This window comes from Aegilops tauschii, chromosome 7 (assembly GCF_002575655.3).
Source record: "Aegilops tauschii subsp. strangulata cultivar AL8/78 chromosome 7, Aet v6.0, whole genome shotgun sequence".
NCBI classification, from domain to species: domain Eukaryota; kingdom Viridiplantae; phylum Streptophyta; class Magnoliopsida; order Poales; family Poaceae; genus Aegilops; species Aegilops tauschii.
In genome coordinates, this window is record NC_053041.3 from 430,841,765 (window position 1) to 430,861,404 (window position 19,640).

A 19,640-nucleotide genomic window follows, 5' to 3' on the forward strand; every position below is an offset into this window, starting at 1 on the left:
CCCCACCACCGTCCGATATAGAAAGCACGGCATCCGATCTATGGGCTGACGCGTCGCCAGACCCATGGTGGACTCCTTCAGCCACACCAATTTCTTGTCCGGCAGATACATAAACTCATGCAGAACCTCGCCTCAAAGCAAACTCGAACACAATAAGGTCTCACGACGAAGACGCGCAAACCAAGCACACACTTGAAAGCGTAACCTTCCCACCACCGTCCGATCTAAAAATCACCGCGCCCGATCCACGGGGTGACGCGTCGCCGGACCCGTTGCGGACTCCTCCAACCAAACCAACTTCTCATCCGGCAAGCTATAAAACCCATGGAGAACCTCGCCTCAAATCAAAAGCAAACAGGAACAAGCTACGAAAGCCGTCTCCCCACGAAATCGCGCAGACCGAGCACGCACCAAAACGATCCCGGTTCGCTTCAGTAGCTAACTCGCCGCCCACCGCCGGGATGTTTCTCGTGGATTGGTTCTTCGACGCTCTGGCGTATCTGGGGCTGTGGCAGAAGGATGCCAAGATCCTGTTCCTAGGCCTCGACAACGCCGGCAAGACCACCCTCCTCCAGATGCTCAAGGACGAGGTCGGTGTACATACGGTTCCGATCGATCTCGATCTCGTGGGTTCCTGTTAATCTGCTGACTTTGTTCTTGTGTTACGCCTGCTGATTGGTTGTGCAGAGATTGGCGCAGCACCAGCCGACGCAGCACCCGACGTCCGAGGAGCTGAGCATCGGGAAGATCAGGTTCAAGGCGTTCGACCTCGGCGGTCACGCGTTGGCGCGCCGTGTCTGGAAGGACTACTTCGCCAAGGTTTGCTCATATTCCTCTGTTTCAGTCACGGAGCATGCATGCATATCCTCTGTTTCTACGTACGAATATCTTGTTTTGCTTAATCCATCTTAATCTGAACAGAGCTTCAATCGAAGATCATGTAACTAGTAACCTAGTTTGCTCTGTTTATCTTAGTTTGAACCTTTGGGATGGCATAAAGTATATATGCGTGCTCACGGCAAGTTTTATCTTCTTTCATCTTTCATCGAGATCTTATCTTGCTTGCAGGTTGATGCCGTCGTGTACCTGGTGGACGCTGCCGATCGCGAACGGTTCAACGAGACGAAGCAGGAGCTGGACTCGCTCCTCTCGGCCGAGGCGCTTTTCGGCGTGCCCTTCCTCGTGCTCGGCAACAAGATCGACATCGCAAGCGCATTATCTGAGCACGAATTGCGCTACTATCTCGGGCTGGAGTACTACACCACCGGCAAGGGCAACGTCGATCTCTCCCACAACGGCATGCGGCCCCTAGAGATCTTCATGTGCAGCGTGGTCCGGAAGATGGGCTACGGCGATGGCTTCAGATGGATGTCGCAGTACATCAAATAGAGAGATCAGAGGGAAAGGCATCTCTGTTTCTTCTTGTGACGCTACATATGTACAGTATACATTGCAGTTTCCATGGCCATTCAACTTGATTGCTTAGTGGCTAGTTTGGCTTAGTCTTTTTCTCAGTCTGTTATATTCTTGAAGCCTAGATCCGGCCTGTACTTTTGACTCCTGCTTTGGTTAAATTTCACGAGCTTCGATATATTTCCGCATATTCTGAAAATTCCCAATGATGTCAAAATATTTGTGAGGGTCGCGCACATGTGGTGGTCAGAGTAGGCAATATGTATCGGTTATCGTTTTAACCCTATACTCAGCCAAAGTTGGGATTTCTTATTAGACCGGTGAAAATAAACCCATTGGAGAGGTGCTCCATTTTTTTCATTTAATTCTTTTGTTTTTAGAAAAGAGGATTACCCGGGCCTCTGCATCAAAATAATGCATGTAGCCATCTTTATTAAGTTATTCAAAGAGTCTGACAGAATAAATACAAAAATTAACGCAAAGCCACCTTAGTGTCCTGACCGCATCAACGGACACCATCTAATTCAGTGGCCTCAAGAAGCCACCCGTCTGGCAAGCTGAAAGTACTAACTAGTCTAGGCGTCCTACAACGCACACCGCATACGCACACTCTAGGATCAGCCGCCGCTGGATCATTGCATAAGTATGTGGTCTTCAAAATGTTATTTTGGCCATTAATTTCAAGATACGTGTATAACTGGCAAGTGAACCGCATGTTTGTGCGGATTGATTTGATACATGTTGTATAATACAATCGACCATCATTTGACATATAATAGAGATATTCCTATAAAGTATTAGCTTGATGCTAACAAACCAATGGTATTAATTGTTTTAGTGGATCTTTGTTTGAAATCATGGTCTTTCATAATGATCTTCGACTTTCCCACTTTTATCGTTCGCCACACTATAGTGGTGTTTTTCTATTGACATCTCTAGATATTTCCACACCGCCACATCTTAACCTATGTGCATGTGTGTGTCATTTGAAAATGGATGCAAGGCAATGCAATGTTGATACATATTACCTTCAATTGCCATAACATTCTCTCTTACTCACATTTGTCACATATTGTTTCTTTCTATCCGTGTCTTTGTTCTTTTGTTGATGATTTATATTTCTTTAGCACAAACAATTAACCATGATTTGTGCTTGCAACGTCAGTGGATCATTTTCTGAAACAATCTTTCATATCGTCTCCAATTTCTCCACCTTTACTCTGCGACCCAGAGCAACTATATCTGGCTATATTATTGACGGTAGCATGCCCATGGGGATAGCAACAGAAGGAAGAGTCGGCCCAGCAGCCACGGGGTAGCCCAGGCCTATGGCTCACAGCCCACCGGTCATACCACGGTGTATCATCAACTTGGAGAACAAGATAAGGACTCCACCGAAGATCTAGCACAACTACTTTAGATAGGCTAGATCGTGACCGACTCGGACTCATGTAAGCCGAGCCTCCTCCCATTATACCAATGGAAGTTTAAGACGAGGCAGGACCCCCACCCCCTCCCCCCAAATTGGGACGACCTCATACTCACTACACCTAACCATTGCCATTCAACGAATTGCACACACAAAACCCTTATTCTCATATGATGCTAGGTCAAAAAAATCAACACAAGCAGGAGTATATGGTATTATCTCATCTATGAGGGCTTGAGACTTTGGTAAATTTGTCTCATGTGCATCCCCTCAAGATTCCGAGTACATGATACATCCCAAGAACGATATTGTGGGAAATTATCACGACAATTATTGTGGTGTTCATCCATCGGTATTGTCACCTTATGCTTCCACGCCGCCATAATGAGAGCCTAGCTGAGTGGGCATAGAATCACACCGTATGGGACAAATTCTCATGCGCTCAAATTTCGGTTTAGACTTTTATAGTATCATGGCCTCTCCAACAATTTTTCTTCAGAAGTAAAATGTATTTATGCATGTATGTTTGTTAGAAAATTCTAAAACATCCTCTTTCAACACACTTGTCATAATTGACTCTTTTAATTTTGCCCATGTTATTTTGCTGTGACTCATATATAATAGCTTAAATGAAACAACAATGTTTTTGTTTCCAAATTTAAAAGTTGCGGACGATATCGCTTTGCTTCCTTTGTACTCCCTTCGTAAAGAAATATAAGAGCGTTTAGATCACTAAAGTAGTGATCTAAACGCTCTTATATTTCTTTATGGAGTGAGTATGTCGCATCGATCACACACGTAGCACACTAGGATATGTCTACCTACATTGATGTCTCTCTATCCTACATATGTCAACAAACACATGCATGTTGATAAATCGAAATAATCCATGCAAGTTGATAAATCGAAGGTACTCTATGTTGACAATAGACATACTTGACTACATATTGCATGATGAGAAATGAAATCAAACTCTCAATTTTGCTTTTATTCCATCAATAATCATTTTCTGTTTAATTTCACATGTGATTCAGACGGCTTATTTTTTCATTAAAAAATAAAATTTGTACTCTTTGATTTAATAAAATATTTTTTAATAACATGATCGCCTATGGTTAATGTTTCAAATCCTAACTTTTGGTAGTCTTCCTAAAGTACATATGAAGATAATTTATTTCAAATGTTTATGGAAAATAATTGTGTACTTGATGGATCTAATGACTTAGTCTTTATCTAATATCATAGTGTTGGGGAACGTAGTATTTCAAAAAAATCCTACGATCACACAAGATCTATCTAGGAGAAGCATAGCAACGAGGGGGGAGAGTGTGTCCACGTACCCTCGTAGACCGAAAGCGGAAGCGTTTAGTAACGCGGTTGATGTAGTCGAACGTCTTCGTGATCCAACCGATCAAGTACCGAACGCACGGCACCTCCGTGATCTGCACACGTTCAGCTCTGTGACGTCCCTCGAACTCTAGATCCAGCTGAGGCAGAGGGAGAGTTTCGTCAGCACGACGGCGTGGTGACGGTGATGATGAAGTTACCGACGCAGGGCTTCGCCTAAGCACTACGACAATATGACCGAGGTGAAAAACTGTGGAGGGGGGCACCGCACACGGCTAAGAAATCAACTTGTGTGTCTATGGGGTGCCCCCCTCCCCGTATATAAAGGAGGGGAGGAGGGGGCCGGCCGGCCTCAAGGGGCGCGCCCCCCTTTCCTAGTCCAACAAGGAGGGGAAGGAAGGAGGAAGGGGAGAGAACGAAGGAGGGGGGCGCCACCCCCACCCCTTGTCCAATTCGGACTGGGGGCGCGCGCCACCTCCTGGCCGGCCCTCTCTCCTCTAAGGCCCATGGTGTCCCATTAACTTCCCGGGGGGGTTCCGGTAACCCTCCGGCACTCCGGTTTTATCTGAAACTCTCCGGAACACTTCCGGTGTCCGAACAACATGGTCCAATATATCAATCTTTATGTCTCGACCATTTCGAGACTCCTCGTCATGTCCGTGATCTTTGATGACCCACAAGCATAGGGGATCTATCGTAGTCCTTTCGATAAGTAAGAGTGTCGAACCCAACGAGGAGCAGAAGGAAATGACAAGCAGTTTCAGTAAGGTATTCTCTGCAAGCACTGAAATTATCGGTAACGGATAGTTTTATGATATGGTAATTCGTAACGGGTAACAAGTAACAAAAGTAAACAAGGTGCAGCAAGGTGGCCCAATCCTTTTGTAGCAAAGGACAAGCCTGGACAAACTCTTATATAAAGGAAAGCGCTCCCGAGGACACATGGGAATTATCGTCAAGCTAGTTTTCATCATGCTCATTTGATCCACGCTCGTTACTTTGATAATTTGATATGTGGGTGGACCGGTGCTTGGGTACTGCCCTTCCTTGGACAAGCATCCCACTTATGATTAACCCCCCCTCGCAAGCATCTGCAACTACGAAAGAAGAATTAAGTTAAACCTAACCATAGCATGAAACATATGGATCCAAATCAGCCCCTTACGAAGCAACGCATAAACTAGGGTTTAAGCTTCTGTCACTCTAGCAACCCATGATCTACTTATTACTTCCCAATGCCTTCCCCTAGGCCCAAACAATGGTGAAGTGTCATGTAGTCGACGTTCACATAACACCACTAGAGGAAAGACAACATACACTCATCAAAATATCGAACGAATACCAAATTCACATGACTCCTTATAACAAGACTTCTCCCATGTCCTCAGGAACAAATGTAAATACTCACAAATCATATTCATGTTCATAATCAGAGGGGTATTAATGTGCATAAAGGATCTGAACATATAATCATCCACCGAATAAACCAACTAGCATCAACTACAAGGAGTAATCAACACTACTAGCAACCCACACGTACCAATCTGAGGTTTTGAGACAAAGATCGGATACAAGAGATGAACTAGGGTTTGAGAGGAGATGGTGCTGGTGAAGATGTTGATGGAGATTGACCCCCTCCCGATGAGGGGATCGATGGTGATGACGATGGTGATGATTTCCCCCTCCCGGAGGGATTTTCCCCGGCAGAACAGCTCCGCCGGAGCCCTAGATTGGTTCCGCCAAGGTTCCGCCTCAAGACGGCGGCGCTTCGTCCCGAAAGCTTTCTTCTGATTTTTCCAGGGCAAAAGACACCTTATACCAGAAGATGGGCATCGGGGGGCTTCCAGGTGGCCCACGAGGCAGGGGCGCGCCCAGGGGGGTAGGGCGCGCCCTCCACCCTCGTGGACTGTGGGTGGCCCCCCTCTGGTGCTTTCTTCGCCCAATATTTTTAATATATTACAAAACTGACTTTCATGGAGTTTCAGGACTTTTGGAGTTGTGCAGAATAGGTCTCTAATATTTGCTCCTTTTCCAGCCCAGAATTCCAGCTGCCGACATTCTCCCTCTTCATGTAAACCTTGTAAAATAAGAGAGAAAAGGCATAAGTATTGTGACATAATGTGTAATAACAGCCCATAATGAAATAAATATCGATATAAAAGCATGATGCAAAATGGACGTATGACTCTCATCTGGGACTCCGTACAACCTTCGGTACATCAAATCACATAAACTCGTAATATCAATCGTCATCGAACGTTAAGCGTGCGGACCCTACGGGTTCGAGAACTATGTAGAAATGACCGAGACACTTCTCCGGTCAATAACCAACAGCAGAACCTGGATGCTCATATTGGTTCCTACATATTCTACGAAGATCTTTATCGGTCAAACCGCATAACAACATACGTTGTTCCCTTTGTCATCGGTATGTTACTTGCCCGAGATTCGATCGTCGGTATCACTATACCTAGTTCAATCTCGTTACCGGCAAGTCTCTTTACTCATTCCGTAATGCATCATCCCGCAAATAACTCATTAGTCACATTGCTTGCAAGGCTTATAGTGATGTGCATTACCAAGAGGGCCCAGAGATACCTCTCCGACAATCGGAGTGAAAAATCCTAATCTCGATATATGCCAACTCAACAAACACCATGGGAGACACATGTAGAACATCTTTACAATCACCCAGTTACGTTGTGACGTTTGATAGCACACTAAGTGTTCCTCCGGTATTCGGGAGTTGCATAATCTCATAGTCAGAGGAACATGTATAAGTCATGAAGAAAGCAATAGCAACAAACTAAACGATCATAGTGCTAAGCTAACGGATGGGTCTTGTCCATCACATCATTCTCTAATGATGTGATCACGTTCATCAAATGACAACACATGTCTATGGCTAGGAAACATAACCATCTTTGATAAACAAGCTAGTCAAGTAGAGGCATACTAGGGACACTCTGTTTGTCTATGTATTCACACATGTACTAAGTTTCCGGTTAATACAATTGTAGCATGAATAATAAACATTTATCATGATATAAGGAAATGTAAATAACAACTTTATTATTGCCTCTAGGGAACATTTCCTTCAGTCTCCCACTTGCACTAGAGTCAATAATCTAGATTACGCAGTAATGATTCTAACACCCATGGAGTCTTGGTGCTGATATGTTTTGCTCGTGAGAGAGGCTTAGTCAACAGGTCTGCCACATTCAGATCTGTATGTATCTTGCAAATCTCTATGTCTCCTTCCGACACTTGATGACGGATGGAATTGAAGCGTCTCTTGATGTGCTTGGTCTTCTTGTGAAATCTGGATTCCTGTGCCAAGGTAATTGCACCAGTATTGTCACAACAGATTTTCATTGGACCCGATGCACTAGGTATGACACCTAGATCGGATATGAACTCCTTCATCCAGACTCCTTCATTTGCTGCTTTCGAAGCAGCTATGTACTCCGCTTCACACGTAGATCCCGCCACGACTCTCTGTTTGAAACTACACCAACTGACAGCTCCACCATTCAATATAAATACGTATCCGGTTAGACTCTTAGAGTCATCCAGATAAGTGTCAAAGCTTGCATCGACGTAACCATTTACAACGAGCTCTTTGTCACCTCCATAAACGAGAAACATATCCTTAGTCCTTTTTAGGTATTTCAGGATGTTCTTGACCGCTGCCCAGTGCTACCTCTTGAGCACTGCGTTGGTTTTCCCTTGAAGAGGAAAGGGTGATGCATCAAAGTAGCGTAAGTATTTCCCTCGGTTTTTTAGAACCAAGGTATCAATCCAGTAGGAGGCTACGCGCGAGTCCCTCACACTTACACAAACAAATAAATCCTCGCAACCAACGCGATAAGGGGTTGTCAATCCCTACACGATCACTTACGAGAGTGAGATCTGATAGATATGATAAGATAATATTTTTGGTATTTTTGTGATAAAGATGCAAAGTAAAATAAAAGCAACGAAAATAACTAAGTGTTGGAAGATTAATATGATGGAAAATAGACCCGGGGGCCATAGGTTTCACTAGTGGCTTCTCTCGAGAGCATAAGTATTTTATGGTGGGTGAACAAATTACTGTTGAGCAGTTGACAGAATTGAGCATAGTTATGAGAATATCTAGGTATGATCATGTATATAGGCATCACGTCTGAAACAAGTAGACCGACTCCTTCCTGCATCTACTACTATTACTCCACACATCGACCGCTATCCAGCATGCATCTAGAGTATTAAGTTCATAAGAACAGAGTAACACTTTAAGCAAGATGACATGATGTAGAGGGATAAACTCATGCAATATAATATAAACCCCATCTTGTTATCCTCGATGGCAACAATACAATACGTGCCTTGCTGCCCCTACTGTCACTGGGAAAGGACACCGCAAGATTGAACCCAAAGCTAAGCACTTCTCCCATTGCAAGAAAGATCAATCTAGTAGGCCAAACCAAACTGATGATTCGAAGAGACTTGCAAAGATAACCAATCATACATAAAAGAATTCAGAAGATTCAAATATTGTTCATAGATAAACTTGATCATAAACCCACAATTCATCGGTCTCAACAAACACACCGCAAAAGAATATTACATCAAATAGATCTCCACAAGAGAAGGGGAGAACATTGTATTGAGATCCAAAAAGAGAGAGGAAGCCATCTAGCTAATAACTATGGACCCGAAGGTCTGAGGTAAACTACTCACACTTCATCGGAGAGGCTACGGTGTTTATGTAGAAGCCCTCCGTGATCGATGCCCCCTCCGGCGGAGCTCCGGAACAGGCCCCAGATGGGATCTCACGGGTACAGAAGGTTGCGGCGGTGGAATTAGGTTTTTGGCTCCGTATCTGATCGTTTGGGGGTATGTAGGTATATATAGGAGGAAGGAGTACGTCGGTGGAGCAACGTGGGGCCCACGAGGGTGGAGGGCGCGCCTGGGGGGTAGGCGCGCCCCCTACCTCGTGGCTTCCTAGTAGCTTTCTTGACGTAGGGTCCAAGTCCTCTGGATCATGTTCGTTCCGAAAATCACGTTCCCGAAGGTTTCATTCCATTTGGACTCCGTTTGATATTCTTTTTCTGCGAAACTCTGAAATAGGCAAAAAACAGCAATTCTGGGATGGGCCTTCGGTTAATAGGTTAGTCCCAAAAATAATATAAAAGTTAATAATAAAGCCCAATAATGTCCAAAACAGAATATAATATAGCATGGAGCAATCAAAAATTATAGATACGTTAGAGACGTATCAAGCATCCCCAAGCTTAATTCCTGCTCGTCCTCGAGTAGGTAAATGATAAAAACGGAATTTTTGATGTGGAATGCTACTTCGCATAATTTCAATGTAATTCTTCTTAATTGTGGTATGAATATTCAGATCCGAAAGATTCAAGATAAAAGTTCAATATTGACATAAAAATAATAATACTTCAAGCATACTAACTGAGCAATTATGTCCTCTCAAAATAACATGGCCAAAGAAAGTTCATCCCTACAAAATCATATAGTTTAGTCATGCTCCATTTTCGTCACACAAGAATGCTCTCATCATGCACAACCCCGATGACAAGCCAAGCAATTGTTTCATACTTTAGTAATCTCAAACTTTTTCAACCTTCATGCAATACATGAGCGTGAGCCATGGATATAGCACTATGGGTGGAATAGAATATGATGATTGGGGTTATGTGGAGAAGACAAAAAGGAGAAAGTCTCACATCAACGAGGCTAGTCAATGAGCTATGGAGATGCCCATCGATTGATGTTAATGCAAGGAGTAGGGATTGCCATGCAACGGATGCACTAGAGCTATAAATATATGAAAGCTGAACAAAAGAAACTAAGTGGGTGTGCATCCAACTTGCTTGCTCACAAAGACCTAGGGCACTTGAGGAGGCCCATTGTTGGAATATACAAGCCAAGTTCTATAATGAAAAATTCCCACTAGTATATGAAAGTGATAAAACAAGAGACTCTCTATCATGAAGATTATGGTGCTACTTTGAAGCACAAGTGTGGTAAAAGGATAGTAACATTGTCCCTTCTCTCTTTTTCTCTCATTTTTTGGGCCTTCTCATTTTTTATGGCCTTTCTCTTTTTTTATTCCTCACTTGGGACAATGCTCTAGAAAATGATGATCATCACACTTCTATTTATTTACAACTCAATGATTAAAACTCGATACTAGAACAAAGTATGACTCTATATGAATGCTTCCGGCGGTGTACCGGGATAGGCAATGAACCAAGAGTGACATGTATGAAAGAATTATGAACGGTGGCTTTGGCACAAATACTATGTCAACTACATGATCATGCAAAGAAATATGACAATGATGAACGTGTCATGATAAACGGAACGGTGGAAAGTCGCATGGCAATATATCTCGGAATGGCTATGGAAATGCCATAGTAGGTAGGTATGGTGGCTGTTTTGAGGAAGATATAAGGAGGTTTATGTGTGAAAGAGCGTATCATATCACGGGGTTTTGATGCACCGGCGAAGTTTGCACCAACTCTCAATGTGAGAAAGGGCAATGCACGGTACCGAAGAGGCTAGCAATGATGGAAAGGTGAGAGTGCGTATAATCCATGGACTCAACATTAGTCATAAAGAAATCACATACTTATTGCAAAAATCTACAAGTCATCAAAAACCAAGCACTACGCACATGCTCCTAGGGGGATAGATTGGTAGGAAAAGACCATCGCTCGTCCCCGACCGCCACTCATAAGGAGGACAAACAAAGAACACCTCATGTTTCAAATTTGTCACATAACGTTTACCATACGTGCATGCTATGGGACTTGCAAAATTCAACACAAGTATTTCTCAAATTCACAACTACTCAACTAGCACCACTTTAATATCACTACCTCCATGTCTCAAAACAATCATCAAGCATCAAACTTCTCTTAGTATTCAACACACTCATAAGAAAGTTTTTACTATTCTTGAATACCTAGCATATTAAGATTATTTAAGCAAATTACCATGCTATTTAAGACTCTCAAAATAATCTAAGTGAAGCATGAGAGATCAATAGTTTCTATAAAACAAATCCACCACCGTGCTCTAAAAGATATAAGTGAAGTACTAGAGCAAAAACTATATAACTCAAAAGATATAAGTGAAGCACAAAGAGTATTCTAATAATTTCCGAATCATGTTTGTCTCTCTCAAAAGGTGTGTACAGCAAAGATGACTGTGGTAAACTAAAAAGCAAAGACTCAAATCATACAAGACGCTCCAAGCAAAACACATATCATGTGGTGAATAAAAATATAGCTCCAAGTAAAGTTACCGATGGAAGTAGACGAAAGAGGGGATGCTTTCCGGGGCATCCCCAAGCTTTGGCTTTTAGGTTTCCTTAGATTATCTTGGGGCTGCCATGGGCATCCCCAATCTTAGGCTCTTGCCACTCCTTGTTCCATAATCCACCAAATCTTTCACCCAAAACTTGAAAACTTCACAACACAAAACTCAGCAGAAAATCTCGTGAGCTCCGTTAGCGAAAAAAACAAAAGACCACTTCAAGGTACTGTAATGAACTCATTCTTTATTTATATTGGTGTTAAACCTACTGTATTCCAACTTCTCTATGGTTTATAAACTCTTTTACTAACCATAGATTCATCAAAACAAGCGAACAACACACGAAAAACAGAATCTGTCAAAAACAGAACAGTCTGTAGTAATCTGTAACTAACGCAAACTTCTGGAATTCTAAAAAATCAGTCAAAATAGGACGGCCTAGAAAATTTGTTTATTGATCAGCAGCAATTGGAATCAATATTTTATCACGTTCTGGTGATTTTTAACAATTATTTTCGTGAACAGAAAGTTTCTGGAATTTTCTGCAAGATCAAATAACTATCATCCAAGAAGATCCTATAGGTTTAACTTGGCACAAACACTAATTAAAACATAAAAACACATCTAACCAGAGGCTAGAACAAATATTTATTCCTATACAGAAGAAAAAACTAAAAACTAAAAATAAAATTGGGTTGCCTCCCAACAAGCGCTATCATTTAACGCCCCTAGCTAGGCATAATAGCAAGGATAGATCTAGGTATTGCCATCTTTGGCTTTCAACTTTTTAGCGGAATCAAGCTTGAATCCGAGAGGTTCTTTACGTTTCCCTTCATATTCTGAAATTTTTAGATCTGAAGAATCCAACCGCTTATTGCAAAGAGTAATCAACATATTCATGCGGTGAATATTTCCGCTAACGTTCTTAAGAGGTTCAAGAGACTTCTGTAAAATCTTAGTTACTTCGCAAAAAAATTCAAAAACTTGTGTCTCTTCCTGGGTACGATGACGCCCCTTTTGTTGAGGTAGTGTTCCCACCATACCTTCTATAATTTCATGTGCGATATGGGGATCAATTTCAATAAATCTGCCTTTGGCAACGCAATCCAAGAGTTGTCTATGAGACATATTTAATCCAACATAAAAATTGCGAAGTAAAATTCTCAGGTTCACTTCAGTGGTACAATTATGGTAAGACTCCATTATTCTCAACCAGGCATCTTTTAAGTTTTCTCCTTGTCTTTGTTTGAAGTGAAAGACTTCAAACTCAGGGGACAACAGAGTTGATAAGGGACTAGCCATAACAACAAGCAAACAAATGAAAAGAGGTGAACGGAAAAGAGAGGGCGAATAAAACGGCAAGGGTGAAGTGGGGGAGAGGAAAACGAGAGGCAAATGGCAAATAATGTAATGCGGGAGATAAGGGTTTGTGATGGGTACTTGGTATGTTGACTTTTGCGTAGACCTCCCCGGCAACGGCGCCAGAAATCCTTCTTGCTACCTCTTGAGCACTGCGTTGCTTTTCCCTTGAAGAGGAAAGGGTGATGCAGCAAAGTAGCGTAAGTATTTCCCTCAGTTTTTGAGAACCAAGGTATCAATCCAGTAGGAGGCTACGCGCGAGTCCCTCGCACCTACACAAACAAGTAAATCCTCGCAACCAACGCGATAAGGGGTTGTCAATCCCTACACGGTCACTTACGAGAGTGAGATCTGATAGATATGATAAGATAATATTTTTGGTATTTTTGTGATAAAGATGCAAAGTAAAATAAAAGCAACGAAAATAACTAAGTGTTGAAAGATTAATATGATGGAAAATAGACCCGGGGGCCATAGGTTTCACTAGTGGCTTCTCTCGAGAGCATAAGTATTTTACGGTGGGTGAACAAATTACTGTTGAGCAATTGACAGAATTGAGCATAGTTATAAGAATATCTAGGTATGATCATGTATATAGGCATCACGTCCGAAACAAGTAGACCGACTCCTTCCTGCATCTACTACTATTACTCCACACATCGACCGCTATCCAGCATGCATCTAGAGTATTAAGTTCATAAGAACAGAGTAACACTTTAAGCAAGATGACATGATGTAGAGGGATAAACTCATGCAATATGATATAAACCCCATCTTGTTATCCTCGATGGCAACAATAAAATACGTGCCTTGCTGCCCCTACTATCACTGGGAAAGGACACCGCAAGATTGAACCCAAAGCTAAGCACTTCTCCCATTGCAAGAAAGATCAATCTAGTAGGCCAAACCAAACTGATGATTCGAAGAGACTTGCAAAGATAACCAATCATACATAAAAGAATTCAGAAGATTCAAATATTGTTCATAGATAAGCTTGATCATAAACCCACAATTCATCGGTCTCAACAAACACACCGCAAAAGAAGATTACAACGAATAGATCTCCACAAGAGAGGGGGAGAACATTGTATTGAGATCCAAAAAGAGAGAGGAAGCCATCTAGCTAATAACTATGGACCCGAAGGTCTGAGGTAAACTACTCACACTTCATTGGAGAGGCTATGGTGTTGATGTAGAAGCCCTCCGTGATCGGTGCCCCCTCCGGCAGAGCTCCGGAACAGGCCCCAAGATGGGATCTCACGGGTACAGAAGGTTGCGGCGGTGGAATTAGGTTTTTGGCTCTGTATCTGATCGTTTGGGGGTACGTAGGTATATATAGGAGGAAGGAGTACGTCGGTGGAGCAACATGGGGCCCACGAGGGTGGAGGGCGCGCTTGGGGGGGTAGGCGCGCCCCCCTACCTCGTGGCTTCCTGGTAGCTTTCTTGACGTAGGGTCCAAGTCCTTTGGATCATGTTCGTGCCGAAAATCATGTTCCCGAAGGTTTCATTCCGTTTGGACTCCGTTTGATATTCTTTTTCTGCGAAACTCTGAAATAGGCAAAAAAACAGCAATTCTGGGATGGGCCTTCGGTTAATAGGTTAGTCCCAAAACTAATATAAAAGTTAATAATAAAGCCCAATAATGTCCAAAACAGAATATAATATAGCATGGAGCAATCAAAAATTATAGATACGTTGGAGACGTATCATCCAGTGATCCACTCCTGGATTAGTTTGGTACCTCCCTACTATACTTATTGCAAGGCACACATCAGGTCTGGTACACAGCATTGCATACATGATAGAACCTATGGTTGAGGCATAGGGAATGACTTTCATTCTCTCTCTATCTTCTGCAGTGGTCGGGCATTGAATCTCACTCGACTTCACACCTTGTAATACAGGCAAGAACCCTTTCTTTGACTGATCCATTTTGAACTTCTTCAAAATCTTATCAAGGTATGTGCTTTGTGAAAGTCCAAATAAGCGTCTTGATCTATCTCTATAGATCTTGATGCCCAATATGTAAGCAGCTTCACCGAGGTCTTTCATAGAAAAACTCTTACTCAAGTATCCTTTTATGCTATCCAGAAAATATATATCATTTTCAATCAGCAATATGTCATCCACATATAATATTAGAAATGCTATAGAGCTCCCACTCACTTTCTTGTAAATACATGCTTCTCCAAAAGTCTGTATAAAACCATATGCTTTGATCACACTATCAAAACGTTTATTCCAACTCCGAGAGGCTTGCACTAGTCCATAAATGGATCGCTGGAGCTTGCACACTTTGTTAGCACCCTTTGGATCGTCAAAACCTTCTGGTTGCATCATATTCAACTCTTCTTCCAGAAATCCATTCAGGAATGCAGTTTTGACATCCATTTGCCAAATTTCATAATCATAAAATGCGGCAATTGCTAAAATGATTCGGACAGACTTAAGCATCGCTACGGGTGAGAAAGTCTCATCGTAGTCAACTCCTTGAACTTGTCGAAAACCTTTCGCAACAAGTCGAGCTTTGTAGACAGTAACATTACCGTCAACGTCAGTAGTCTTCTTGAAGATCCATTTATTCTCTATGGCTTGCCGATCATCGGGCAAGTCAACCAAAGTCCACACTTTGTTCTCATACATGGATCCCATCTCAGATTTCATGGCCTCAAGCCATTTCGCGGAATCTAGGCTCATCGTCGCTTCCTCATAGTTCGTAGGTTCGTCATGGTCATGTAACATGACATCCAGAACCGGATTACCGTACCACACTGGTGCGGATCTTACTCTGGTTGACCTATGAGGTTCGGTAGTAACTTGATCAGAAGCTTCATGATCATCATCATTAGCTTCTTCACTAATTGGTGTAGGAATCACTAGAACTGATTTCTATGATGAACTACTTTCCAATGAGGGAGCAGGTACAATTACCTCATCAAGTTCTATGTTCCTCCCACTCACTTCTTTCGGGAGAAACTCCTTCTCTAGAAAGGATCCATTCTTAGCAACAAAAATCTTGCCTTCGGATCTGTGATAGAAGGTGTACTCAACAGTTTCTTTTGGGTATCCTATGAAGACACATTTCTCCGATTTGGGTTCGAGCTTACCAGGTTGAAGCTTTTTCACATAAGCATCGCAGCCCCAAACTTTAAGAAATGACAAGTTGGGTTTCTTGACAAACCACAGTTCATATGGTGTCGTCTCAACGGATTTAGATGGTGCCCTATTTAACGTGAATGCAGTCGTCTCTAAAGCATAACCCCAAAATGATATCGGTAAATCAGTAAGAGACATCATAGATCGCACCATATCTAATAAAGTGCGGTTACGATGTTCGGACACACCATTACGCTGTGGTGTTCCGGGTGGCGCGAGTTGCGAAACTATTCCGCATTGTTTCAAATGAAGACCAAACTCGTAACTCAAATATTCACCTCCACGATCAGATCGTAGAAACTTTATTTTCTTGTAGATGATTTTCCAATTCACTCTAAAATTCTTTGAACTTTTCAAATATTTCAGACTTATGTCTCATCAAGTAGATATACCCATATCTGCTCAAATCATCTGTGAAGGTTAGAAAATAACGATACCCGCCGCGAGCCTCAACACTCATCGGACCGCATACATCAGTATGTATGATTTCCAACAAGTCTGTTGCTCGCTCCATTGTTCCGGAGAACGGAGTCTTAGTCATCTTGCCAATGAGGCATGGTTCGTAAGCATCAAGTGATTCCAAAAGCCCATCCGCATGGAGTTTCTTCATGCGCTTTACACCAATATGACCTAAACGGCGGTGCCACAAATAAGTTGCACTATCATTATTAAACTTATATCTTTTGGTTTCAACACTATGAATATGTGTATCACTACTATCGAGATTTAGTAAAAATAGACCACTCATCAAGGGTGCATGACCATAAAAGATATTACTCGTATAAATAGAACAACCATTATTCTCTGATTTAGATGAATAACCGTCTCACATCAAACAAGATCCAGATATAATGTTCATGCTTAACACTGGCACCAAATAACAATTATTCAGGTCTAAAACTAATCCCGAAGGTAGATGTAGAGGTAGCGTGCCGACGGCGATCACATCAACTTTGGAACCATTTCCCACGCGCATCGTCACCTCGTCCTCAGCCAATCTTCGCTTAATCCGTAGCCCCTGTTTCGAGTTGTAAATATGAGAAACAGAACCAGTATCAAATACCCAGGCGCTACTGCGAGCATTAGTTAAGTACACATCAATAACATGTATATCAAATATAACTTTCACTTTGCCATCCTTCTTATCCGCCAAATACTTTTCGCTTCCAGTGACCAGTCCCTTTGCAATAGAAGCACTCAGTCTCAGGCTCAGGTCCAGACATGGTCTTCTTCACTTGAGCAGCAACTTGCTTGTCGTTCTTCTTGAAGTTCCCCTTCTTCCCTTTACCCTTTTTCCTGAAACTAGTGGTCTTGTTGACCATCAACACTTGATGCTCCTTCTTGATTTCTACCTCCGCAGCCTTTAGCATTGCGAAGAGCTCGGGAATTGTCTTATCCATCCCTTGCATATTATAGGTTATCACGAAGCTTTTGTAGCTTGGTGGCAGTGATTGAAGAACTCTGTCAATGACACTATCAACCGGAAGATTAACTCCTAGTTGAGTCAATTGATTATGATACCCAGACATTTTGAGTATATGTTCACAGAACTATTCTCCTTCATTTTGCAGCTGTAGAACTTATTGGAGACTTCATATCTCTCAATCCGGGCATTTGCTTGAAACATTAATTTCAACTCCTGGAACATCTCATATGCTCCATGACATTCAAAACATCGTTGAAGTCCCGGTTCTAAGCCGTAAAGCATGGCACACTGAACTATCGAGTAGTTATCAGCTTTGCTCTGCCAGGCGTTCACAACGTCCGGCGTGGCTCCTGCAGCGGGTCTTGCACCTAGCGATGCTTCCAGGATGCAATTCTTCTGTGCAGCTATGAGGATAATCATCAAGTTACGGACCCAGTCCGTGTAGTTGCTACCATCATCTTTCAACTTAGCTTTCTCTAGGAACGCATTAAAATTCAATGGAACAGTAGCACGGGCCATTTATCTACAACAAACATAGACATGCAAAATACTATCAGGTACTAAGTTCATGATAAGTTAAAGTTCAATTAATCATATTACTTAAGAACTCCCACTTAGATAGACATCCCTCTAAACATCTAAGTGATCATGTGACCCAAATCAACTAAACCATGTCCGATCATCACGTGAGATGGAGTAGTTTTCAATGGTGAACATCACTATGTTGATCATATCTACTATATGATTCATGCTCGGCCTTTCAGTCTCAGTGTTTTAGGGCCATGTCTGCATATGCTAGGCTCGTCAAGTTTAACCCGAGTATTCTGCGTGTGCAAAACTGGCTTGCACCCGTTGTATGTGAACGTAGAGCTTATCACACCCGATCATCACATGGTGTCTCGGCACGACAAACTCTGGCAATGGTGCATACTCAGGGAGAACACTTTTACCTTGAAATTTAGTGAGAGATCATCTTATAATGCTACCGTCAAACAAAGCGGAATAAGATGCATAAAGGATAAACATCACATGCAATCAATATAAGTGATATGATATGGACATCATCATCTTGTGCCTTTGATCTCCATCTCCAAAGCACCGTCATGATCACCATCGTCATCGGCTTGACACCTTGATCTCCATCGAAGCATCGTTGTCGTCTCGCCAACTATTGCTTCTATGACTATCGCTACCGCTTAGTGATAAAGTAAAGCAATTACATGGCGATTGCATTTCATACAACAAAGTGACAACCATATGGCTCCTTCCAGTTGCCGATAACTGTTACAAAACATGATCATCTCATACAACAATTTATATATCATCACGTCTTGACCATATCACATCACAGCAAGCTTTGTAAAAACAAGTTAGACGTCCTCTACTTTGTTGTTGCAAGTTTTACGTGGCTGCTATGGGCTTAGCAAGAACCGTTCTTACCTACGCATCAAAACCACAACGATTTTTACTCAAGTGTGTTGTTTTAACCTTCAACAAGGACCGGGCATAGTCACACTCGATTCAACTAAAGTTGGAGAAACAGACACCCACTAGCCACCTGTGTGCGAAGCACGGCGGTAGAACCAGTCTCGTGAATGCGGTCATGTAATGTCGGTCTGGTCCGCTTCATCCAACAATACCGCCGAGTCAAAGTATGACATGCTGGTAAGCAGTATGACTATTATCGCCCACAAAGCTTTGTGTTCTACTCATGCATATAACATCTACGCATAGACCTGGCTCGGATGCCACTGTTGGGGAGCGTAGTATTTCAAAAAAAAATCCTACGATCACGCAAGATCTATCTAGAAGAAGCATAGCAACGAGCGGGGAGAGTGTGTCCACGTACCCTCATAGACTGAAAGCAGAAGCGTTTAGTAACGCGGTTGATGTAGTCGAACGTCTTCGCGATCCAACCGATCAAGTACCGAACACATGGCACCTCCGTGATCTGCACACGTTCAGCTCGGTGACGTCCCTCGAACTCTAGATCCAGCTGAGGCCGAGGAAGAGTTTCGTCAGCACGACGGCATGGTGACAGTGATGATGAAGTTACCGACGCAGGGCTTTGCCTAAGCACTACGACAAATATGACCGAGGTGGAAAACTGTGGAGGGGGGCACCGCACACGGCTAAGAAATCAACTTGTGTGTCTATGGGGTGCCCCCTCCCCCGTATATA

At 42.6% G+C, this 19,640-nt stretch overlaps 1 protein-coding gene across 1 annotated transcript; it reads left to right on the forward strand.

The window, feature by feature from the left end:
- The first annotated feature begins 231 nt into the window (after nucleotides 1–231).
- On the forward strand, nucleotides 232–1,579 carry LOC109736264 (small COPII coat GTPase SAR1A). The gene is made up of 3 exons (XM_020295489.4): nucleotides 232–590; nucleotides 688–819; nucleotides 1,069–1,579. The coding sequence occupies exons 1-3, from the start codon at nucleotides 462–464 to the stop codon at nucleotides 1,387–1,389; spliced, it is 582 nt and encodes a 193-aa protein (XP_020151078.1). The 5' UTR covers nucleotides 232–461; the 3' UTR covers nucleotides 1,390–1,579.
- Nucleotides 1,580–19,640: the final 18,061 nt, after the last annotated feature.

What these genes read in the sequence shown, in the direction of transcription:
- LOC109736264 (XM_020295489.4), top strand. Translation starts at nt 462, where the DNA reads ATGTTTCTCGTGGATTGGTTCTTCGACGCTCTGGCGTATCTGGGGCTG. An exon ending in TCCAGATGCTCAAGGACGAG is followed by an intron (nt 591 to 687) that starts GTCGGTGTACAT and finishes TTGGTTGTGCAG; the next exon opens with AGATTGGCGCAGCACCAGCC. An exon ending in GGAAGGACTACTTCGCCAAG is followed by an intron (nt 820 to 1,068) that starts GTTTGCTCATAT and finishes TCTTGCTTGCAG; the next exon opens with GTTGATGCCGTCGTGTACCT.